A 24,681-nucleotide genomic window follows, 5' to 3' on the forward strand; every position below is an offset into this window, starting at 1 on the left:
GGCAGGTTTCAGGGATTTTCCAGGAGAGTTTTGCCTTGCACAGTGACTTTGGCGCCTAATCCTCATGTGAGAGGTATAATTGTATAATATTTCTACTCCTTATTCTATTGTTATTATTAGTTATTCCAGACTAAATTGTGGCCTGATGCTGAGAGCCTGACTCCATTAAAGCAAGCCTTTTTTTTTTCTTAAGTTCCCCATCCCTTCCACTAAGGATAAACCGATATCCTCCAGCCCCCTCCCTCCACCGCCCCCCCCCCCCACCCCCACCCCCACCCCGCTCTCTGCCTCCTTCACCTGAGCTGGGAAGGGCCCTCAGTCTGCACTCTTATCCCCTGCAGATTCACCGACTGGCCGCCCGGTGCATCCAGAAGAACGTAGCTGTGTTCCTGACAGTCAGGGACTGGCCGTGGTGGCGGCTCCTGGGTTCCCTTCGGCCCCTGCTGAGCGCCACCATTGGGGAGGAGCAGCTCCGCACCAAGGAGGTGGGTCCATGCGGTGGGTGGGGCGATCCTCCCCACTCCCCCACCCCCTCCAGTCCACTCCCTAGTGTTTGCATCCAGACCAGTACCCCCAGCCCTGGATATTCTTCATCCAGAAATGCTCCACCACCAGCTCTCACTTCCCCTTTACAGACATCCCTCTGCGCCAGCTGGCACAGCCTCCCTCCACCCAGTACCCAGCTCCTCAGTAGGCGAGTGGGTGCCGGTCAGAGGCAGGCACTCCACCTCGGGCGTGGGAGCGTGTGTTCCCACTCCTCCCAGAGAGGGTCTGTGGGAGAGTCCATGAGCCGTTTTTTTTGTGTGCCTCTCAGAGGATACTCCCCTTACCCTCCCTTCAACCCCGTTAGCACCCACTTGATACAGGTAACGGTTCTGACTGTGGTTTAGTTGCTCAGTCGTGTCTGACTGTGACTCCACGGACTGCAGCCCACCAGGCTCCGCTGTCCATGGGATTCTCCAGGCAAGAATACTGGAGTGGGTTGCTATTTCCTTCTCCAGCGGCTCTTCCCAAACTGGGGATTGAACTCGGGTTTCCTGCCTTGGCAGGCAGACTCTTTACCGCTCAGCCACCAGGGAAGCTGTTGTGACTGGTTTCTGGTTTACCGTGCCTGTTGTTCCTTTTGGCAAAAGTGAGCAAATACAGGCATATTTTGGAGATGGTGCAGGTTCAGTTCCAGGCTGCCAAGATGAGTCGGATATCACAGTGAGTCACGTGAACTAGGTGGCTTTCCAGGACCTGTACAAGTTACGTTGAGGCTGTACTGTAGTCTGTTAAGTGTGTATAGCATTTGGTGCCCCCAGAATCTGCATACCTTAATTAAAAGGTAACGCTTTTGGAAAAAATGCACCAATAGACTTGCTCACTGCAGGGTTACCACCAGCCTTCAATTTGTAAACAATGCAGTGTCTGCAGAACCCAGCACAGTGAAGCAAGGCATGCACATACACAGGCGCGTGCACACACACGTACACACGGGACTAATGGCTTCTTTCTTACACAAAAGGTGGCATACTATGTATTCTTCTCCAACTTGCATTTTTCACTTCAAAATAGATTTTAAGAGCCGTGCCACGTCCATATTTTTGGATTGTCCTTTAAAATATTTTAGTTGAAGTGTGTTTGACCTACAGCATTGTAAACGTAAGGCATACAACATGTTAATGTGCTGCGTTTATGTATTGTCACGTGGTTCCCATTTTTATGGAAATCTTCCTTGTTCCCTTTTCATGGCCACGTGGGCCTCCTTGGGGTGTGCGTTTTATGGTTCACTCCACTGGCCTGCAGTGGGTGAGCATTTCAATTGCTCCTGACAGTGGTGCTGTAAAACTCATGATGACCCCCTGGCCAAAAGTGGTAATTGGGGAAGATGAAGAGCTGGGTGCCCCGTGTCACTCGGGTGTGCCCCGTCTCATTTGGGTGTGCCCCGTCTTAATAAATAGTGGTCTTGTCCCAAGGATTTGCATCCAGACTGGTATGGACCGGGCCTGCCTGAGCAGAGATGATCATATTCAGCAATGGCCGTCATCACAGATTGGCTGGCTGAATCACCCACTGCGTTTGCTGGCCGCTCTTAACACACGTGGACCCTACGCCTCCAGTCCAGAATGGCTTCTGTCACTGTGTTTGCTTTGTAGGCGGAGCTCACAGCACTGAGGCAGAAGCTAGAGAAGTCAGAGAAGTCTCGGAATGAACTCCGGATGAACGCAGACCTGCTGGAGAGCAAGGTACCCTCAGCCCTCCTGCATGGAAGGGAGGTCTGTTGATGGGGAAGGTGACAGTGAGCTGGGCATGGTGCTCAGTCCCTTTAAGACTCCTCAGAATCTGTGAGGCTCATGCCACTCCGCTCCCCATTTTACAGAGGCAGAAATGCAGGCTCTGGGGTATTAAGGGCCTTCCCCCAGCCCCACAGCCAGAAAGTGTAGAGATGAGTCTCAAAGCCATGTCATGTGGCTCCCAAGGGAAGAATTGCTTAAATAAGTCACAAAAGCACAGCTTGCAGGGGAGAACGATCACTGTGACCCCAATAAGGTGATCAACTTCTGATTGTCAGAGCATAAAATAAAGACATATCACGTTCTTGAGGATGAAATTTGCAACACGTGCAACTGACAGAGAGTAGCCATAAAGAACTTCCTCAAATCAATTGGGAAAAGGTAAACATCCCCGTAAAAACAAAGCGGGGCGGGGGGGTGGGGTGGGGGGCAAAAATTAGAAATTGGCAGCTCTCAGCAGGGAAACTCATTTTAGGAGTTTAAATGATCAGGAATGCAAATGGCCATTAAACTCTTGAAAAGACTACTAACTAGCAATCAGGAAGTGCACATTAACAGCACAACAGGTATCACTTAATGCTTGAAATGGGCAAAATCCTGAAGTCTGATGTCGCCAAGCGCCAAGTGTTGGAGACAGGAGTGTGTAGCAGCGGGAACTCACGCTGCTGGTATGGGTGAAAGTTGGTCTCGTGGCTCTTAAACAGTCTAGCGTCATCTCTGAGAGTTGACACTGCCTGTGCCCTCTGGCCCAGCCATTCCATTTCTAGGCTCACGTGCTGGAGAACCTCTCCCACGGAAATGAAAAGACAAGACGCTCTCAGCAGCAGTGCGTCTCATGCTGAAGAACATAAACACCAGAAAGGGAGTCTGTTGGCAGAATGGAGGAACACATCTTGTTAGACTAAAACCTGAGTTACCACAGTGAAAATGAATAAAGAGATGGGCAAACTATGGCCCACAGGGCAAACCCATTTCGCCACCGGTTCTTTATAAATGAAGTTTTATTGGCACAGCCTCGCCTCACCCATTCATTTGTGTGCAGTCTCTGGCTGCTTTCACGCCAGAAAGGCAGAGGTGAGCAGCTTGTGATGGAGACTGTGTGGCCTGCAAAGATTAGAAATATTTACTATCTGGCTCTTTATAGAAGAAAAGGCCTTTCAGCCAGAGATAGAAGAACCAGTTTGGATTGCCCTTAAAAAACAAAGTGCTGAAGAAAAAGAATTGAATACTGTTGGCTTTTGCTGATGAACCTAATTACAATCCCTGCTAGCCATACACCAAACCAAGCCCTATTGTTGGCAGTGACACCACCCCAGCCGCATAAACACAGGAAGCTCTGGTTTTGCTCTGGACAGAGAGTCTGCCACGCTGCCTCAGGACCTTTGCACTAGCTGCCTCTACCTTTCCTCCAGATCTGCACAGAGATGGGGACATCACATGCTTCAGATCTAGCTTCAGACTTTTCAGTCCACAGACGTCTTCCCTGACCACTTACGTAATATCACCCCCCCGCTTGACCTCCCTCCCCGTCACAGCCCTCTGACACCTGCGGCACTCCACCGTCTGAATGCGAGCTTGCACGTTTACCTGCTTGGGATCTGTCTCCCTCTGTTGGCCTGGGGACTTTGTGAGGACGGGGACTTTGCCTGTCTCTGGCTGTATCCAAGGGGTCTGATCTATGACATGGAAGGTACTCAGATACATCTGACGAAAAGGGAATGAAGGAAATGAATGAGCTCCACCTGAACTTCAGCAGAACCCTGTGACATACCAGGGCTTCCTGGAGACAGGCAGCGGGGACTAGGGCCAGCCAAGCATTCGCCTAGGGGGCACAATTTAAGGGAGCCCTGAAAACCTCAGAAATCAAGATCGGGAATTCCCTGGCAGTCCACCCTCACGGTCAGGCTAGGGGCAGGGGCTCCTGGAAGGGAGGGTCTCTGGTGCACCAGGAGGAGAGCTGGGCTGGGCTACTGCCCCTCTCGTGGACAACACTGTGAGGAGAGGGAATGGCACCTGAATACCTCACGTCCTCCACTGAGGCTCCAGAGAGCCAGCACCTGACCCCTCTCGCCGGAAGTATCCCTGAGTAGAGCAGCAGAAGCAGTAGGAGAGCTGTGGGCTGGTGGGGAATATAGGTGACTTCCCGGCAGAAATTCCTTCCTGCCAAGCTGACATATTATGCAGTAATCCATCACGAGCTGTCACGTTGGACTTGGGGGTTTGCGATGTGTCAGCTTTTGGGGGAGACTTGGAGAGGAGGAGGAGGTGAGCGTTTCTAGCATCTGGAGCTCCAGCTCACGGGACATTGGTGGTAGAGGAGGGAGCCAGGCTTCTGAGGCCCGAACTACGCATGCTCATGTCAGCCCCTGCAGAATACCCTGCCTGGGCTCTTTAGTCTTTGTGTCATACACGACTGCAAAAAGGAGCATGAAGTCTTGAAAAAATAAGATAAAGATTTAAAGCTAAGAAAATCAGCAAAGGGAACCAGGAATCGAAGAATACACAAAATCAAGGAAAGAGTTAGAATATAGACCTCGACCATTGGTCTTAGACTCACTCTCAATTCATGCCTTTGCCTGTGCTGTTCCTTCTGCCTAGAACCTCCCACCTACCCCTCCTCACCTGGTAAGTGTCTGGTCATCCCTTCATACTTACTTCAAGTGGTGCTTCCTCCAAGAAGCCTTCCTTGATGCTCTAAGGGTGGGTGGTGGTTGTTTCATCACTAAGTTAAGTCCAACTCTTTGCAACCCCATGGACAGAGGAGCCTGCCAGGCACCTCTGTCCATGGGATTTCCCAGGCAAGATCATTGGCGTGGGTTGCCATTTCCTTCTCCAGGGGATCTTCCCGACCTGGGGATTGAACCTGTGTCTCCACTTGGCAGGTGGATTCCTTACCACTGAGCCACCTGGGGAGCCCACGGGTCCATTAGGCCCCGACTATAGGCTACTAGTGGCCCTGTGCTTCTCCTCACAGCATTGATCCGTGCCTCCTGATCACCTCCTGCGTCCCAGCTAGACTGGAACACCCTGTCCTTGGGAGGCCTCATCACATCTGCCCCGCCCCCAGTGCAGAATAGACGCAGAATGGGTGTGTGGAGCTATCAAAGATGGGTTGGAATTTTGACACAGTGCTTCCTAGCAACCAAAGCAAAAAGGAAAACAGGACATTCCATGAACATGTTGTGTCTCGGTTATGTGCATACACACCCCCACACACCCCTGTTGCTTGAGCAAAGAGTAACTTTTCAGGATAGGGAGATAATCGAGATATTAGAGGAGCTTCTCCCATGAAGCCTCGTTAAAAGGGCCCTGAGGGTGCTCGCCTGTATTCACACAGTAACTATAGATGGGGTCTGTAGAAATGCTCTTGCTAGTGTCACATTGAACTGTAAGTCAAGGGCGTGATGCCTGTACCACAAAGAGAATTCAGTCAGGAGTCGAAGCGGAGCTTCATCCCGGAAGCACATTTAGATGACTGTCAGGACTTCTTCCTCTTCCTCCCCAACGCCTCCTCTTCGTCGTCATCGTCTTCCTCCTGCTTCTCTTCCTCCGGCCTTTTAAGCTCTGTGTAACAGCACAACATACATAAAAAGTGTACACATCATAAGTGTGCAGCTTAATGAATTTTCACAAAGTGGACGCACCAATGCAACCAGCACCCGCAGCGCTGGTTGACACAGTTCGCTCCCAGGTTCCCCTACCTTGTGCCCCTTTCAGCCACTGCCCTCCATCATTAACCGCAAATGGACTCCTGACACTAAAGAATAGTTTTTGCCTTTTTTCTGAACTTTACTGAAATTCACTGAATTTGTGCGTTCCTTTGTCCCTGGTTTCTTTGATTCGACATCGCTGGTAACGTTGGTGACTATGGTTCACGGACCCCCCTCTGCTGTAGACTAGTCAGTTACATGCAGACACCCGTCCTTACCTCTTCCTCTAAAGGAACATTCGACTGTTTCTATTTTTCAGCTGTAAAGAACCAGCTTGCTCTGGACCTCCTGACGTGTGTCTTTTGGTGCGCAGATCACGCATGGCTGCTAGCACACACTGAGGGATGGAACCGCTGGGCTTTAAGTTATTTCTGTGTCCAGTTTTCATAGATGCTGCAGGTAGCTCACTACCGTGTTGGTGTCCATTTGTTCCCTGACGGCTGCGGGTGAGCCTTCTGTCTGCTCCACGTCTTCCCAGCACTGGGGATTGTCTGCCTTTTTCATTTAGTGACTGTGGCTGGTGAGCAGCTGTGCCACCTTGATTTTGATTTGTGTCTTTTCACGCGTTTTTGGCTGTTTGGTTATCTTCTCCGACAAAGTGGTCTTTCCAGTCTTGCCTATGGCGTCTCTTGTTGATCTGAAGCAGTTCTTCATAAGCCGTGGGCGTCTGGTCCATTGTTCAGTGTGGATGACTATATAACTAGCGTGGATCCCTTCCACTCTGAGGCTTGTCTGCACTGATGGAGTAATTTATCGAGTGTTTTCCGAAGCCCTGCGTCTCTCCAGGCCCGACAGAGGTCAAGGAGGGGGTCCAGGGCTCCAGAACTCCCACACCTGCATCCGTACAGTAGATGTGCTGTTTGTGCTTTGATTCTGTTTTTATCGATTCTCAGATGAATTATTTTCTCCCTTTGTACTTTGCTGAACCCAGTCCACAGCCTCTCATACTAGGAACTGGCTGTGCATCCCTCTCACATGTTCTAAACTGTGCATCTTACAATCAATGGCAGCTCAGATTTGGTGAAATGTAGCATGTTGGGCCCAAGTAGGATTCTATTTGGAGAAAGGGCTCTAATTCCTACCTTCCTCCCTGCAAAGCTACTGTTGATTTGTACTGGTTGCTTTTGCACTTGAAAGAGCATCAGAATCAGCCATGAGTGCTAAGTCCACTCGGTCGTGTCCAGTTCTTTGTGACCCTATGGGCTGCAGCCTGCCAGGCTCCTCTGTCCATGGGACTTCCCAGGCAAGAATACTGTAATGAGTTGCCATTTCCTCCTCCAGGGGATCTTCTCAACCCAGGGATCAAACCCACATCTCCTATGTCTCCTGCATTGGCAGGCGGGTTCTTTACCACTAGCACCACGTGGGACGCCCTCAGAATCACCTGGAGGGGCTGTTACCCCTATAGCTTTCCTGGCTCCATCTTTCACGGTTGGGCCCGGGAGGGGATCTTGGGGATTGGGGTCCTTCCGCACTTCTCCAGCAAGCCTCGAGGTGACCCTGGTGCAGAGGGTCATGCTACGTTAGGGTAGTGGGGTTCTCCTCCTCGAACGTGTGTCAGAATCCCCAGGAGGATGGGTTAGGGTATGAATCGTCGGATCCCAGCCTTCAAGATTCTGAGTCGGTGGCTTGGCATGGCCCTGGAGCTTTTGTAGTTCTAGTAAGTTCTCAAGTGATGCTGAACCTGCTCATTCAGGGCCCGCACTTTGAGAAACGTCAAGTTACAGAATAGATACGAACTGTCTCCTACTCGGTTCTTCTGTCTTGGAAGGGAGCTTCTGTTAGTTGGGGAGCAGACGCTCCTTCAGGGCTGTGCATCAGGCAGCCCTCCAGCACCCTTCTCAGCGTCTGCACCCCACCCCTCGTCTCGGCAGGGAAACAGCCACAGAAACATGGCTGGAACGTGGTGTGCCTCATCAGCGAGAATGCCGTTTGACGAGCCTTATTAAAAAGACAACATTACTGCAAAATGATTTAAGTGCTTCATTTGCAAAGGAGCCGAAGAGGAGATGAGGAGCCTCTGAGACGCCAGCTATAAATATTCTTCAAGCATGCAGGATCTGCCTGCATGCCCAGTGGGGTTTGTATTTTTACAGGAAAGCAGCTCGACTAGGTGGGAGCACCAGGGAGGCTGCAGGAGCACCAGGCAGTGCCTGAGAGTTGGGTCGTGTCTTCTCTCTGGAACATGTATAGGACCTCATTTATGGCCAAGGACTGAGGCCCATGTGCACACCTGTCTGGCCTCATCAGTCCACGAAGTTCCACTTCTGGGTGAAGAATCACTGCGGGAAGCAGCGGGGCACGGTGGGGACTGGAGATCTAGGGCAGACGTGCATTAGTGGAGCCCTGAGAGAGGTGGCTCCCGATGGCCGTGACTGTCCACCAGCAGGGTGGGCAAAGGACGTGACTCATTTGACTTGGGGGTCAGATGGCCCCCGAGCCTTGACCTCGTCCCAGGCCTCCTGGCACCTGGTTCCATGCTCTAGTGCAGCGCCAGGCCTCTGTGGGGACGGGATGTTGGAGCCCCCTCGTCCCCGGGGGAATAAAACAGCCTGGCTTCCTCCCTGACTCGGGATGTTTAGGGTCTCTTGAGCCTTCACCGGGGGCCCTGGGAGAGGGCGGCCTCCTGGCAGACAGCGGCTGCAGAGGCTCTGTGGACGCCGGGCAGGCACGTTCAAGAATGACCACAGTGGGGTGAGCCCAGGACCCGCAGAGGAAGGAACGGCAGGGAAGTCTTGACTGCGCCTCCACTCCCCCAGAGGAGAAGAGGGGCCATTGTCTTCTCTCTGCCTTTTTTCTCTGCTGGTTCATTTTCTGTTTCTGTCACTCAGGTTGATGGGGATGGGAGCGTTCTTTCCTGTAGGGGTCCACAAGGCTCCGTTCGGCTGCAGTCCGGGTCTTACCTGGGCACTCACCTGCACTCGCTGGCTATTCCGTCACCTCCCTGAGCCACATGTCCTGGTCTGTTCCAGAACAACTACCCCTAGGGGCCCGGGGGCAAGGGATCAAGCTGGACGGGGGACGCTGGACAAGGAACAGCATCCGGACAGAGGTCCAGCCAGGACCCCGAGTCGGGCTGCCTGGGCGGGACTGCCTCTGAGTTCAATCAGCTCTGATCTGAGCAACTCATCCCACCTCTCATAGCCGCCGACTCTCGTTCTGTGTGAGCGGGTGGCAGAAATATACCCTCCTGGTGAGGCTTCTGTGCCCAGGATTCACGTGTCTGTTCACAGCGGTGGCTGAGTGTGAGCTGTTTCTCATTCTAGGGCTTAAATAAACAGGTCCTTTTGGTTGAGAAAAGCGCAGGGAGAGAGGGGAAAGGGCACTGCTGGCTCTCTAGGGACAGGTGATTTGGGGTCCAGGAGTCCTCGAGTTTAAGAGCCAAGGGCACAGTTGGGCCAAGACATGGGAGCTCCACACGTGGTTTTCTTCCCTCCTCAACAGCAGAGTCTTCAAAGGCAGGTCTGGCAGGCAGTGGGTGCTTGCATTGTGCAGGGCAGGTGACCGTGACAGCTCAGGGGACCCTGTGTGCTCAGCAGTTAAGGTCCTTCACATCCCTGCAGCCCACCTTTCCCCCGCAGTGTGGTGTCTGTGTGCAGGCTGTGTGGAATGTTATTTCTGTTTGACTCTGCAAAATGTACAGCAGATTCATTCATTTCTGTCTCCCTCTCTCTGGCAGACCCTTGGAGTCATTGTCCCTGAGTAGAAAGAGGGTTTCTGATGATTCAGCCAAGCAGTGGATCCAGGGAGGATTCCAGAATAATTCCTGGTTAATTGGTCCTAGTGTGATCTGCACAGGGCCCTTCTGGGTTTGCAGTCCGGCTCTCCCTCATTAAACTGGCCTTCATTTTGCACCCACCTGCTAGCTCTGGGTGTGGTGCCCACCCCTCAGCTCAAGGACAGAGCCTTTGGACCCCAAAATGTGTGAAAGAAGAGGGCTTTGTGAGGATGGGGACTGTCAGAGGCTACTGTCTGTGAGAAAAGCAGCTATTGCTTCCCCAGTTTGGAAAGACGAATTGTCCTTTGAGCTCCAGACTTGGGGTCTGCGGAATTCAAAATTAGTGCATTAAATTAATTCTGTGCTCTCTTTGCTCAGGCCGATTAGCACAAATTGAATTTCATACTAAATGGTTAAGGCAAAGAGAATACTCTCCTGGTGTTTGGTATCCATGCTGATGACAGGGATGGAGGCCATGTAGGGGTGTGACTGGGGGTGTTCCTGGGGTACACTGGCCTGTAGTTGGCACCCACTGCAAGTGATTGCTTTTCCAACTTGAATGCCTTTGTGCACCCCAGTGGCTCAGATGGTAAAGAATCTGCCTGCAATGGATTGACCTGGGTTCGACCCCTGAGTCAGGAGGATCCTGAATGGATCTGGCAACCCATTCCAGTATTTTTGCCTGTAAAGTCCCAGTATTCTTGTTTATAAAAACCCTTGAGAGTCCCTTGGACTGCAAGATCAAACCAGTCACTATCCTAAAGGAAATCAGTCCTGAATATTTATTAGAAGGAATGATGCTGAAGCTGAAACTCTAATACTGTGGCCACCTGATGCAAAGAACTGACTCACTGGAAAAGACCCTGATGCTGGGAAAGATTAAAGGCAGGAGAAGGGGATGACAGAGGATGAGATGGTTGAATAGCATCACCAACTCAATGGACATGGGTTTGAGCAAGCTCCAGGAGATGGTGATGGACAGGGAAGCCTGGCATGCTAGTGTCCATTGGGTCGCAAAGATGGACACGACTGAGCAACTGAACTGAACTAAAGTCCCAGGGACAGAGGGGTCTGGCAGACTGCAGTCCATGGGGTCGCAAAGAGTTGAACACCATTGAGCGACTTCCACTTTACTTTAAGTCTGACCCACCTAGAGCCAAGTGAGGCTAAACTTAGGAGGTGAGCCTAGCTCCCCTGGAGTGTGTTGGAATTCAGACCCTGGGGTGGCCAGGAGGACAGGAGACGTCGCCTGACTCAGCGTTTCGTAGCTCAGGCGGCCGCAGCCCCAGGGAGGAGGCGGCGCGTCCAAGGCCCGAGGCTCATGGTGTCTGAGCTTGAACCCTGCGTGATGCCTCGTGCCTTGTCTGTTTCTTTTCCTTCCCTCCCTCTGGACTTGAGCCGCTGCCTCGCACCAGCAGAGCCCCAGTTTCTTGAGGACTCTGCTGTGCAGCATCATTTCTGTCCTCCTTGGCCATGAACTGTCTGCTTGTATGTTTCTCTTCTCACTCACCTTGGCATATCCTTGAAGCCGGAAGGCTGTATTATGAAACAATAAGACCACAAAAGCGCTGACTCACCTGGTGTTTCCCATTTATTTTTGGGGGAAAAAGCCAGTGCAAGTGGGAATTCATTTAAAATATAAACATTTTAATTTTTAACTTAAAACATGTCTGCCTCAACTCACTGAGGTGGGAACAAAAACTCAAGATCTACTTCTTTTTTAAACCACACCCCTCACACACAACTACATGATGTCCAGTTTCGATTTCTTTAAAGCAGAGCAAATGGCAAAGGAATTTGAATGCAGAAGGCTACACTTGGAGTTTTTCCTTTTTAGTTTTTGCACCTACACCTATATGACAGAATTTTAAGAAGCAACTCACTTGTGTTCATTCCCTCCAAAGCATTCAGCCTAGTTTTCCTGGAAACTCTTGGCCCGGTCACATCGTATGGGTTTGTGTAATAGCTAATAAAATAGGTAATTGCGTAAGAGCACGTGAGGCATAAACAGGCTGTGAGCACACACTGTGGCAGCGTGGCTGCAACCTGGCAGAGGCAGCGGGCCCCGGGGAGCCATCGAGAGGCTTCCTGGCCGAGAGCGCCCAGGGCGGGTGGGCGTCTGTGAGTGTGCGTCTTACCAAGGAAGCCCTTTTGGCCAAGTGAAATGACTTTCTGAAGGATGGCTAAGGAGAGTTTCTACTAGAATAATTGTTAACTGAGCATTTACTGTGTGCTTGGCACTGTGCTAAGCTCTGTGTGGATTATCTCACTTAATTCTCTAAACAATTCTATCCACTGTCCCCTTCCTTCCTAAAGTGGAGAAAACCGAGCATTGGAGAGGCATCCTGTGTGGCTGAGAGTCACACAGAGAGTGACTGCTGGGCCAGGAATTCTAACTCACCGGGACCATAACATCCCGACGCCCGTGCTCTCAACCACCTTATTACGCTGCAGGGTCGCCTTGCGATAAGACCTAGTATCAGTGCAAGGATGGTCCCATGGTGCGTGGGCGGGAGGAGAAGGGTTGGCAGCCCCAGCGAGTAACCCTGCCTTAACCCTCCCCCTCCAGATCGCTGAGCTGACCACAGAGCTGGCCGATGAGCGCTTCAAAGGGGACGTGGCCTGCCAGGTGCTGGAGAGTGAGCGGGCAGAGCGGCTGCGGGCCTCCCGGGAGGTCCAGGAGCTAAAGGCGAGTGGTCGGGAGTGCTGGGGATGCGAGTGCTCGAGAAGAGTGGCCGGGAGGGTCGGGCCTGCCCTGCTGTGCTCATATCTGGGGTGCACAGGCTCACTGACTCCCATGCTGGGGGTCCTGGGGGACGTCCGAGTCTTCCCAAGTCTTGGCCTTGGAGGTGTCCTGGGTGAAGAGTGTGGGGGTAGGGGTGGGGATAAGGGCCAGTCCTGCACCTTGGGTGAGATGGCCGCTGTCTTAGCTCCCGTTTGAAACCTCGAGGCCTCTCTTCCAGAGCAAGTATGAGCAAGTCCAGAAGAATCTAGGAGAAGTGGAGAAGCGGTTGGAGGAAGCCCAGCAGAAAATTCAGTTGAATGATTTGGAGAGGAGTCACACTGGGGGAGGTGAGTCCTTGGGAACCATGGGGTCAGACACTGGTGGAAAAGTTCTCCTTTTCTCACTCATTCATTCATTCACACGTACGGAGCACTTACAGCGCTCTAGGTGCTGCATTAGGGGCTGAGATGTTGGCAGAGAAAGCAGGAACAGGTCTTGCCTTCTTAGGGGATACAGTTCAGTGCAAGAGGCAGGCATTAAACAGGTAACCCAACCCTATCTAAGGTAATAAATTACCAGTGTGACAGGTGCTGTTTATTAATAATGCAAAGAATGATGGAAAAAATAGTGGTTCTGTAGATGGGCAGTTCAGTCCAGTCACTCAGTTGTGTCCAGCTCTTTGAGACTCCATGGACTGCAGCACGTCAAGCTTCCCTGTCCTTCACCATCTCCTGGAGCTTGCTTCAAACTCATGTTCATCGAGTTGGTGATGCTGTCCACCCATCTCATCTTGTGTCATCCCCTGTAGATGGGCAGGGCACCTCTATTTAAGAATCTTTTTTATATGAGTAATTTTAATATAAGTTTTGGGGCTTCCCTGATAGCTCAACTGGTAAAGAATCTGCCTGCAATGCAGGACACCTGGGCTCAATCCTTGGGTTAGGAAGGTTCCCTGGAGAAGGGAAAGCTACCAACTCCAGTATTCTGGCCTGGAGAATTCCATGGACTGTATAGTCCATGGGGTTGCAAAGAGTTGGACATGACTGAGCGACTTTCACTTTCATAATATAAATTTTTATTAAATTCCAGTGAGCCAGGGTCATTGGAAGAGATCCTGATGCTGGGAAAGATTGTAAGCAGGAGGAGAAGGGGGAAACAGAGGTTGAGATGGTTGGATGGCATCACCGACTCAATGGACATGAGTTTGAGCGAACTCCAACAGATGGTGAAGGACAGGGAAGCCTGGTCTGCTGCAGTCCATGGGGTTGCAGAGAGTCAGACATGATTGAGCGAGTAAACAACAGTATAAACTTTGAGGAACTCAGTTCAGTGGTTAGGAAGTGAAAGCTATAAAATTGCATTTCTGGGTTTGAATCTAGACTCTATTACTTTGGCCAAAGAAATTATCACGCCTTAGTTTCCTCATCTTTCAAATGGCTGTAGACAGAGATGATGAATGGAAGGTGTTTAGCCACGTGCATGGTACAGGGTGCTGAATAGTTGTTGCTCGCTTTATTATTATTTCTAGTAGCACTAATAGTGGGATCCTTACTCCTGCTCATCACCCGCGGAGCAGGGACTACTCCTGGCCCTATCTGGAAGTGACGTCAGGCACTTGGTTAGCAGTCAGAGTGACTTGCCCAATGAAAGATGTGCTCAGCGGAGCCAGGGATTCCTGGCGGTGCCCATCTTGGTCGCCTGGAGACACATCTCACGGCTGGATGGGCGGGAGGCAGCCCTGTCATCTCCTCTCCCCGGTCGAGACGAGCCAGCTGAGGAGGCTTCCTGGTGTGTCTGTCAGCCTTTGTAAAACATAGTCCTCGTTCCTCTCGTGCCTCCAGAGAATCAGCGCCCTGGAAACGCCAGGGACACTTGAAGGGGCCGAGGTCAGGCGGTGGTGGAGGAGGGAAAGGCGTATTGGCTCCCTGCTCCGCTGCTGGCATCTCTCATCCCGGCTACCCCCAGGGCAGGCGTTTGCCAGGGAGGTTCATCCCGAGAAGTCTGAGAGTCTCAGGTACCCGAGCCCCAGCAAGGTGGGGCCTGCTCAGGGAGAAGGGAACCTGTTTGCCCAGAACCGGCACAGGTTCCCCAGAAGAACGGCAGCCCCGGTTTCATCCTGATGGTGATTTATGTTTGAACGATGCTCCCCGGCCATTTGTCTTCCTGTGCAGAGATAACGGGAGTCGGCTGAGGGGGAAATGCGCTGAGCTCAGGAGCACATTAGTCACAGTGCTGCGCAGGCTTCCAGCTCAGGATGCTTATTCCAGGAAGCCAATCCACAAGTATTTTGTTTTTGATTATGAAAGTAGTACGTACTCATTATAGAAGATGTCTATGACATAGGAAAGTTGAAAGAAGCAATAAAACACTTTAATTACACCACTGCAATGCTGCCATAACCTCCCCTGTGGATCAAGCTGGGGTAGAAATTATTGAAAATATATATGTTTTCTCACTATGCGTGGTGAAATCTTTAAAGAGAACCTCTCATGGAATGTATTCAGCACTGAGCTGGACTCTGGGGCAAGGGTTGTAGAAGAATTTTAGTTGGGCCTTGCTGTCCAGAAACTTGCAATGTCAGTGGGAGGCCAGGGAGGCCCAGGAAAATGGTACTGGAAAATGAAGGGCTCACTGACACGTATGTGAAGAATGGCGCCCATGGGGAGGAGGCTGGAGGCGGCACCTGGCCTGGGGTGGTGGAGCAAGTCCTCAGCTGTCTGCGGCGCCCACTCACGCCCCTCTCTGGAGCACACAGCACACAGGCCACCCCAGAAATCATTTCTGCTGCCCTTTCCTTTTTGAAGCTGTGCCATTTGCCACTTGAGATTTTTTTTTTCCCCTGATGGAGAGATAGGATTCTTTTCCTACCATGATATTATTTACCCTGATGGAAATTTGAAGAAGCTTTAACTTTTTACAATTATATCATCCTTCTGTTTGGGTTAGTTATGTGAGAATCACCCCCGAGAAGACCTCAGTCCTGCCATCCATCTGTCCTTCAATCCATTCACTCACCCAGCCACCTCTGAAGTGAAAATTACAGAGCATTTATGATATGCTAGGCATTGTAGTCGGAGAAGGCGATGGCACCCCACTCCAGTACTCTTGCCTGGCAAATCCCATGAATGGAGGAGCCTGGTGGGCTACAGCCCATGGGGTTGCAAAGAGTCAGACACGACTGAGCGACTTCCCTTTCACTTTTCACTTTCATGCATTGGAGAAGGAAATGGCAACCCACTCCAGTGGTCTTGCCTGGAGAATCCCAGGAACGGGGGAGCCTGGTGGGCTGCTGTCTATGGGGTCATACAGAGTCGGACACGACTGAAGTGACTTAGCAGCAGCAGCAGGCATTATAGTAAGTCCTGTGGATGTGAATACGGTCGTGAACAAAACAGAAGTTTGCTTCCCTCATGAGTCTGAGTCCTCTTCTGAACTTCCTTAAGTTCCTTTATGAGAGTCCTGGTCATGCTTTGTTCAAGCTCACTTTACATGTTTGTCTCCACAAGTGAATTCTTCTGGAAGATAGAATGGTTTCTTATTCATTTCATGATCTCTTGTGCCTGGTATGGAGTAGTGTATTTGGTTGGATGGAAGGTAGATGGAACAATGGATGATGGATGGATGGATGGATGGATATATGATGGATAGGTGGATGGATGGATGGATGATGGGTGGGTGATGGATTGATAGATGTTGGGTAGATGAATGGATGATGGATGGATGATAGGTGGGTGGATGGATGGGTGGGATGGGTGATGGATGGATGGTGGCTGGATGATGGAAAGATGGATGTTGGGAGGATGGATGGATGGATGGGTGATATTTGGATGGATGATGGATGGATGGTCTCTGTCTTACACTGTCCATTTGTACAATGTTTTCCACATCTCTATTACCTTAAACAACGTTACTCTTTTATTCACTCAGAAAATAAGCTATCACAACCTCGTGTAGCCTGTTCTATTCAGCGAGTTTTCATCACCACCAGTAAATGACTTTTTTTTTGGAAAATTTTACCAAATCAAGGGATTGTTTAATTATTACATAGAGACATGTTGCAACCAGGGTCTCTGTTGCTGTTTGCATAGTAGACACTTTAGTTATTGTTCATTGATTTATTTGTTAATTAATTCAACCATCACTGATGATGTACTCTGTCACCCAGTGTGAATGGCCAGGAGATTGGCCAGCTGGTAAACTTGTTTTACCACACGGGAAACTTCTGTGTGCAGGGGACTCTTCTAGAGGGTGTAGAGAAACCACAAATGTATAAAACAGCTCCTCTACCCTCAAAAATTATGGAATTTCCATAGGGGGAAGGTATATGCACACATGTAGAGAAACTGAGCCCTGTAAATGAGCGAGCTTAAAACAGTGAGTGGTCAATAATGTTCAACACCTGGAATGTAGTCAGGGAAGGCTGCCTGGAGAAAGTGGTGTTTTTAAGCTTGGACTTAATGTGGGATTTCCAGATCCTAAGCCTAGGGTCGAACCTCAGTTCTGTTAACACTGTGAAATTGTGCACAAAGGGCTAAGGATGGGAGGGAACCGCCCTGCTCACTGAGTTCCCTAACGTCTCTCTGACTCTCTCAAACAGCGGACGAGTGGCAGATGCGCCTCGACTGTGCTCAGATGGAGAACGAGTTCCTCAGGAAGCGTCTCCAGCAGTCGGAGGAGAGGCTGGAGTCAGAGCTGGCATCTAGGAATGAGCTGGAGCAGAAGGTAAGGGGGGAAGATAGTCTGGGTCATCAGGGTTGCAGAAATAGGGCAGGGTCTCGCCTCCCGCGTCCAGGTGTTGACTGAACCCGAAAAGGGAGGGAGGGCATCGCCCGCTTCATATGCTTCCACCTCCGCTGACGCCACACGTGGCGGTCGCTGTGGCGTGTGGGCGGCAGGTCTCCTCTTTGTCACAGTGTCTGTTAAGGTCTTTAGCCTGTTTTTACATTGAGTTGTTTGTTTTCTGATTTTCTGGTATCGTTTGGATAAGTTCTTTATCAGGTATGTCTTTTGCAGATGTTTTCTTCCTGTCTGTGGTTTTTCATTTTCTTGAAAGTGTCCTTTGCAGAGTAGAAATGTTTAGTTTTAATAAAATCCAGCTTATAAATTCTCTTTTTCATGGGTCATGCCTCTGGTGTTGGAGAAGGCAATGGCACCCCACTCCAGTACTCTTGCCTGGCAAATCCCATGGGCCGAGGACCCTGGTAGGCTGCAGTCTATGGGGTCGCAAAGAGTCGGACACGACTGAGCGACTTCACTTTCACTTTTCACTTTCATGTGTTGGAGAAGGAAATGGCAACCCACTCCAGTGTTCTTGCCTGGAGAATCCCAGGGACAGGGGAGCCTGGTGGGCTGCCGTCTATGGGGTCATACAGAGTCGGACATGACTGAAGCGACTTAGCAGCAGCAGCAGCAGCCTCTGGTGTTATATCTAAAAAGTCATTGCCAAATCCAAAGTCATCAAGGTTTTCTACTATGTTATCTTCCAGGAGCTTTATAGTTTTGCATTTTCTATTTACATCTATGATCCATTTTGAGTTAATTTTTGTGTAAAATCTGTGTCTAGATTTTTTTTTTTTTTTTGCTTGTGAATGACCAGTTGTTTCCGCACCATTTGTCAAAAAGCCTCCATCCACTATATAGCATTTGCCCCTTTGTGAAAGATCAACCAACAATATTTCTGTGGGTCTGTTTCTGGACTCTATTCTGTTCCCTTGCACTGGTTTTCCCCACCCCTCCTCCTTCAAGAAAGGCTTATTCTTTCTCACCTCTGGGTCTTTGCATGTGCTCTTTCCTTCTCCTAGAACACTCTTTCTCTTCCCTACCTAGATATCTCCGACAAACCTTACATTCTCAGCTTAAATATCCTTCCCCCCAGAAAGTCTTCCCTGACACAGACTGGGGAGATTGCCCCTGATTTGTTTCCCCAGATAAAAGCCTCTTTCTGCTGTATTGTTGTCATCTGCTTGCTTCTTGGTGTCCCTCAGCAGCCGTAAGCACCGTAAAAGTTGAGGTCATATTTCCTGTCCCATTATTATTTATGTATCTCCTCACTGTGAGCAAAGAGTATCATGAAATCATCCCACAGAAGTGGGCCAGGGTGAGGTCTCATGGGATTTTATAAACAGCAGAAGTGAGGCTCCCTGGCGATGGTTTTAGTGGTCACTTTCAAGGTGGACGTTGTATCGTGATCCTCAGGAAACATCCAGGCTGTAGATAACCAGCCAAGGGACAGCCGCCTGGGAACAGCCCAGTTCTTTCATAACGAATTATCCAGTTGGGTCAGCCTCCCCAAGGAAGGAGGGATATTCATGCTACATTAAAAAGTAATAAAACTGCAACCTTTTTCTGAACAGCGGAATATAAGAAAACATCCCATTTGCCTTCAAATACTGAATTTAGAATTACAGGCTTCATTAACTCGGCGTTTTGCTTATTTAAAGCAATTCTTTAATGAGCCCATTTCTTCAAAGCGAGTGTACCAAGTCGCGCTCTCTCCCAGATCTAAACTAGGACATTTGGGAGGGTGTTTCCTGGAGGAAGACGCAAGAGCCGTGGCTTTTCTGTTTGTCTGCAGCCGCGTGCGTTCCTGTGTGAGAAGTGCTGCTGAGAGCCGGTCCCGTGGGTCTCCTGGTCAGAATTCCTCCAGACTGTTCTGGCTGCTTCTCAGCTAGTCCACGCACATCTCCCAGATGAGGCAGCCAGAGGGGTATCAATTATACATGGTCCTCCAGGGGCTGTCGAGTTGGGCAGGGCATGTTCAGAATCTGCTGGCCAGAGGAGGATTGAGGAAAATTAAAAACCCTCAGAGGATGACAGACACTGCCCCCCCCCCATATTACCCCCTAACAAACTCAGAGAAATAGCTCCCCACACTGATGCAGGTGGCAAGTGGTCAGGACCGGGTCTCTCCGGCCCAGAACCTGATCCCTTCGTGTTAGACTCACGCTGGGAGCGGCAGCTGCTTCAGCTGGAAAGTAGGGCTGAAGTGCTGACGGGCGGGCTGATTCCATCTGCCCCTCCCACAGCTCGCGGAGCTGCAGAGGGCCTACGAGGGAGCCCAGAGGACAGCCCAGCAGCTCAAGAGGAGGTGCCACCTTCTGACCTGCGACCTGGAGGACACGCGCTTCCTGCTGGAGAACCAGCAGAGTCGAAACCACGACCTGGAGAAGAAGCAGAAGAAGTGAGTCGGGACCTGGGCGCTCGGGTGCGCTGCCTGCGTGCTGCGGTCTCCAGGTTCTCCTCTGAAACCCCGTCACTCCGGTCAGGGCTCTTCATCCCTGGAGCTCAGCCTCCTAGTTCTGCCCTCTCTCGCCCCATCCCTCCCCACGCATTGCTGTGTGGTTCTCCCAAGAATCCAGCAAGAAATCATTCTTCTCTGTTATCCAGTCTCAGCTCTATTGCCAGCCGCCCACGTAAGCTTGGCGGGCTTTCTTGGCCTCTCTGAGCCTCAGCATCCCCACTAAGAGTGAAGGCTGTGTTGTGGAGGCAGAGTCAGCCTAGCCTGGCGGGTAGGAGTCCAGTGCTGGTTCAAGTCTCAGCTGTGCCTCTTTCCCGTTGTGTGACCTTGGGCAAGTCCTTCAGCCTTTCTCCCCTGAGGGGAGGATTCTGCTCCTCAGGTGGAGCGCCCTCTTGCGGTGGAACTAGATGATGCAGCTGGTAGATCCCGCCCAGGGCTAGGGGCTGGTTCCCATCCCGGCTGGTGAAAGTGCGGAGACGGCCAAAAACTTGAGTCACTGCCCTTTCCATTTAAAGTTTAGACTCTCAGCTCACATGAGCAGTTCTGGCAGGATCTGGGCTCTGTGCATGAATAAGACGCCAGTCTTGAATCCGCACACTGGTTTCGGCGCTTGCTTTCCTCATCTAGGAGCCTAGACTGGCGCTCAGGTCTCTCTCACAAGTCTCCGTACGTGGAACCTCATATCCTGGGATGCCTTCATCCCTGGACTCCTTGGCTGTGTCTGAAGTTCTTCAGCTCGCCTGGTGAGGGTAAAGGAGTGCAGGGGCCCTGTTCTGAGCCAGACAAGCCCTACTGGAGGCTTCTTAGGAGGCGAACAGATGAAACAGCTTCTTTTAGAAGGTCCCAGTTGAAAACACAGAAAAACCTTGCTCTGTGCCAGGACATGATTTTTGCCAAGAACGCCTTTTTTCCAAGAGGTAGCCAGCCGAATTACATTTCCATGGGAGTGGTACTGGTTTTGAATTTGATCTGCATTAAATATTGTTTCTCTCATTTATCTTTGAGCTTTTCTGAACTGGCTTCTTCATTAAAAAAAAGGAAAAGTTATTTGGGGAGTTATTAGAATGCCTCCCCAGATGAGAGAAGTTTGTTTTTTTTCTGGCTGATAGCTGACTCTTTCCTTTTCCACCTTCCCATGCATGCTCTGGCTACACCTTGTCCTTGCAGCGGGAAAATGGCTTCGTCCCACCTTGCTCATTTGCTGTGTGACCTTGTCAGGTAGCACTACCTCTCTGAGTCAGACGGTGACTGGACGTTTCAGAGCTGTCTTCGAAGTTAAGCAGACCCACCTGGTGCTGAAGACTGGCTCTGACAGATGCCATCAGTTAATCGAGAGATAGAATTCCATCATCCTGGAGGTTTCTGCCAGCTGTGACAATCCTGGCCCTTACCTGTGGGTTCTCCTCCTGTTCTGAGAGGCCTTAAGGAGGATTTCCTCTTTCTGATGGGTGGCAGGGGGACTCTGCCCTTGGAGTTTGTGCAGCCAGAAAATTCCATCCCTCTGGTGTTTCCCGTGACCACCCCCCTTGGACAGAATCCTTCATTCCAGATAATGGCCCCTGAAGAGTTCCCATTTCATCGTACTTGCATCTCTTCTTAAAACTCACCTGCCCTGTGATGCCCTCTATGCCCTGACCATCTCTTGGCAGAAGTTAGTGTATGTTTTGATGCTAATTGCAAATAGCAGCCATTACCTTTCTAGGTGGATTAGTATTTTAGCCGGGAGCCCGTGAGCAGGTAGAAGTCTCTCATGGTGGAAATTCAGGTAGCATGCCTGTAGTGAGGGAGAGATGGAGAAGTTAGCCATACTTCCTCATACCTCTTTATGTTTAATCAAAGGGTCAATGCAACTGCTTCCGTAGTTGGCTGGGCTCTGGGTGGAGGGTTGTCTCTATGCTGTTGAGGTTCCCTGCCCCCACCTTGGCCTCTCAGTTCAGAGTGGCCCAGTTGCCATGGTTACACATGGGTTGCAAAGCTTAGTTTCAAGGGCCGGTGGAGCGCCCCTAGGGATAAGGACTGTGCTGGAGCTGTGGGAGGCTGGACCCCTAGCCCACTCCTAGTGGGGTGAAGGCTGTGACTGAGTTCGTCTGGCCTCAGACAGTTGTTCAGGCAGTGTGTTCCAAGAGTTAGGGTCTGTTGGAGGCATTCCCTGGCATCCGGTGGCCCAGAAGGACTCCTTGAAAATGTCCATCACTGTCTGGCCCCCTCTGTCTTTCCCTGCCTGCTGCAGCACCTGAGCAGGCGGATGGCAGACCACCTTAGTCAGCGGTGCAGCTGGCTCAGACCCGCTTCGGGATTTTGGCTGACTCACTTCGCCTCTGAACTTGTCTTCTCTTCTGTGAAATGGCTGAGATGTGTTTTCTGCTGAATTGCTCTGAGGACTCCATGGAGCCCAGCTCAGAGCCAAGCGGTTTAAAACTGCCGGACCATTACCATCATCACAATGTTGCCATTCAGAGGTAGCCAATAGCACCTCTCGAATGATGTCACCAGGAGCCAATCAGAAAGCTCCTGGGCCCTTCCGACAGCAGGGGCTCCCTCATGTGATCGATAGTTGGCTTTCTTTGGAGTCATGAGGCTTTGACTGACCATCTACTGTTGAGGGACATTGGAGGATCTCGTAACGAGGGAGACGACCTTCTCCCCAAGGCTGAAACCCTGTGCCCAGTTCAGCCATTGGCCACACCCAGTCCCCGGGAGCAGGTGGCCAAAGCCACACCTTACTGACCAGAGTCGCATCTTCCTGAGGCTTGGCAGAGCCTTCTGCAGGTCTCCTCGCCCGTGAGAGCGACAGAAGCTGAAAGAGCCGTGGGAAATGACGCCCAGTCCAGGAAGCGCCTCTCACCCAACTTATATTTGCTTATATTTTTTTTATCACATTTTAAATAAGTGTTTGGTATTTTTCTGGAAACCATAAACCCTCAAAGTTGCCCTCTGGTGTTCAGTATACCTCCCCCATATCCACAAACTCTCCATCATCTGATACTGTCTCTCTCTAGCAGTTCTCAACAAGCTAACGGCTTCTCTCCAGTCCCACCCCTGCCCTGCCCCGCCCCAGGCACACCCCCCACCCCTGGGTGCCATGACCCGTGTTCTGCTTGGACAGGTTTGATGCGCAGCTGGCCCAGGCCCTGGGGGAGTGCGTGTTTGAGAAGGGCCTCCGTGAGAAAGTGGCCCAGGAGAACACCAGCGTCCGGTGCGAGCTGGGCAAGCTTCAGCAGCTCTTGAAGGTGAGGCATGGGGGCACGGCGCCACCCAGGCTGTCCGTCGCTGGGTCTCAGGAAACCCCTCGCACACCCCCGCTGCACGTGGTGCCAGGAAGAGAGCTCTGTGTGTGACTGTCCTGCTCTGTCAGCCCGCCAGAGTCACGGAGCCCAGCATGCCTGCATCAGCAAACCAGGGGTGCCAGGTGGTGGATAAGCAGGCCTTGCTAGCTCCATGTCCCTCATGATGTTGCTCCAGGCACCTGCCTGCGTTCCGAGGTGCCCACCTGGGTGCCCGTCTATCACAGAGGAGTTAGCTATAGACCCAGGTAGGGGCAGGGCCCTGCCCCTTGCAGGCTGCAGCTCAGAGGCATTTTATTAAAATGGGACACGGGCACCTCACCTCACTCAGCTGCTCCTCAGCCTGCTGTGGCTCCCCGTTAACCTGGGAGAGCCCCTGAGCCTGACGTGCAACTCCCTCATGGTCATGCCCAAACCTTCTACCCTGCAAGAGTCACTTCCGGCCACTTTGCTTCCCAGCTCCAACATCTCCGGCCCAGCCTTGGCAGGTGCACAGCTTTCAGATGGGGCAAATACCTCCTGTTTGTGCTTTGAGATCTAGCTCTGGGGCCAGTGTGTTGCTTCCCACCGACTCCCCACCCGTGCCTGTCTGAGCTGTCCCAGGAGGGCCCTCGGGGTCCCACAGGGGGCACAGCGAGGGGCTGCAAGGCCCAGGTGGTGGGTGAGGGCTGCTCTGAAAAGTGGAAAGTGCCCTCCCACTGGTCTTAGAGGTGTCCTCGGAGGTGGGGGAGGGGTCGGGAGTGTGGTCACGTGACCCTGCTTCCCCGCCCACTCTGTCTCTGCAGCAAAAGGAGCAGGAAAGCTTGCAGCTGAAGCAGGAGGTGGAGATGCTGCAGGCCCAGAAGCAGGAGCTGCTGAGGTCACCGTCTCTGGGGGAGAACTGCATTGCGGGCTTGAAGGAGAGGCTCTGGAAGCTGGAATCCAGCGCCCTCGAGCACGAGAAAGTCCAGAACCAGCAGGAAAACACCATCAAGCAGCTGGAGCAGGTAGGAAAGTCCTGTCCAGGGCAATGCCCTGCCCCATGCTGACTCTGGGACAGAAGGTTGTATTTAAATTCACCGCCTCACTCAGCTGCTCCTCATTCTTCTGTGGCTCCCTATTACCCCAGAGAACCTCAGAACCCCTAAGCCTGGCACTCAGACTCCTCATGGAGCCCCCCTCCTACCATCCTGCAAGCGCCATTGGCACCTCCTCCAAGAAGCTCAACCTGATCTCCTCAAAAACAGCCCCACCCCAGCTCCACATTCGCTTTCTCTCACCTTCACAGCACCCACCGTCACGTGTGACAGTGTTTCCCAAAATGTGCTCAACGCTTTTCTCCCCACTAGGATATGTGTTTTATGGGGGTGGCAGGACTTTTTGGTTGACCTTGCTTGTCAGGGCATCCCCTGATGAGGCCAGGTACAGAGCTGGTACTCAATAAATAAGTGCTGACCCTGTGTCTGGTATTCAGCACTGTCTGGGTACCAGTCTCAGTCCTAAGCTCTCCTTACATATCATCTCATGAAGCTCCACATGAAGTCTGTATGCTGAGGTTTCCTCTACTCTACAGATGTGGAAGCCGAGGCTCAGAAATAGAAAAAGCGGCAGGGACAGGATTTGGAGCCTGTGCCCTCTGATGCCGCAGTGCCTCGCACGCCTGTGTTGTGCACAGCCTCCAGGGAGGTGGGAGCCCCGATTTTTGGAAAATGAAAAATAAGAGGAATAAGGAAGGACTCCAGATCCCCTGGA

At 51.4% G+C, this 24,681-nt stretch overlaps 1 protein-coding gene across 3 annotated transcripts in view; it reads left to right on the forward strand.

The window, feature by feature from the left end:
• The window catches only part of MYO18B (myosin XVIIIB), a 242,074-nt gene that overhangs the window by 106,588 nt on the left and 110,805 nt on the right, over nucleotides 1-24,681 (forward strand). For all 3 annotated transcript variants that reach the window (XM_060400839.1, XM_060400838.1, XM_060400837.1), the window contains 8 exons: nucleotides 342-485; nucleotides 2,139-2,228; nucleotides 12,274-12,393; nucleotides 12,668-12,776; nucleotides 17,027-17,151; nucleotides 19,455-19,609; nucleotides 22,773-22,896; nucleotides 23,736-23,936. In XM_060400839.1, the coding sequence (XP_060256822.1) occupies nucleotides 342-485; nucleotides 2,139-2,228; nucleotides 12,274-12,393; nucleotides 12,668-12,776; nucleotides 17,027-17,151; nucleotides 19,455-19,609; nucleotides 22,773-22,896; nucleotides 23,736-23,936 (1,068 nt within the window). The remainder of the gene's footprint in view (nucleotides 1-341; nucleotides 486-2,138; nucleotides 2,229-12,273; nucleotides 12,394-12,667; nucleotides 12,777-17,026; nucleotides 17,152-19,454; nucleotides 19,610-22,772; nucleotides 22,897-23,735; nucleotides 23,937-24,681) is intronic.

This window comes from Ovis aries, chromosome 17 (assembly GCF_016772045.2).
Source record: "Ovis aries strain OAR_USU_Benz2616 breed Rambouillet chromosome 17, ARS-UI_Ramb_v3.0, whole genome shotgun sequence".
Classification (NCBI taxonomy): domain Eukaryota; kingdom Metazoa; phylum Chordata; class Mammalia; order Artiodactyla; family Bovidae; genus Ovis; species Ovis aries.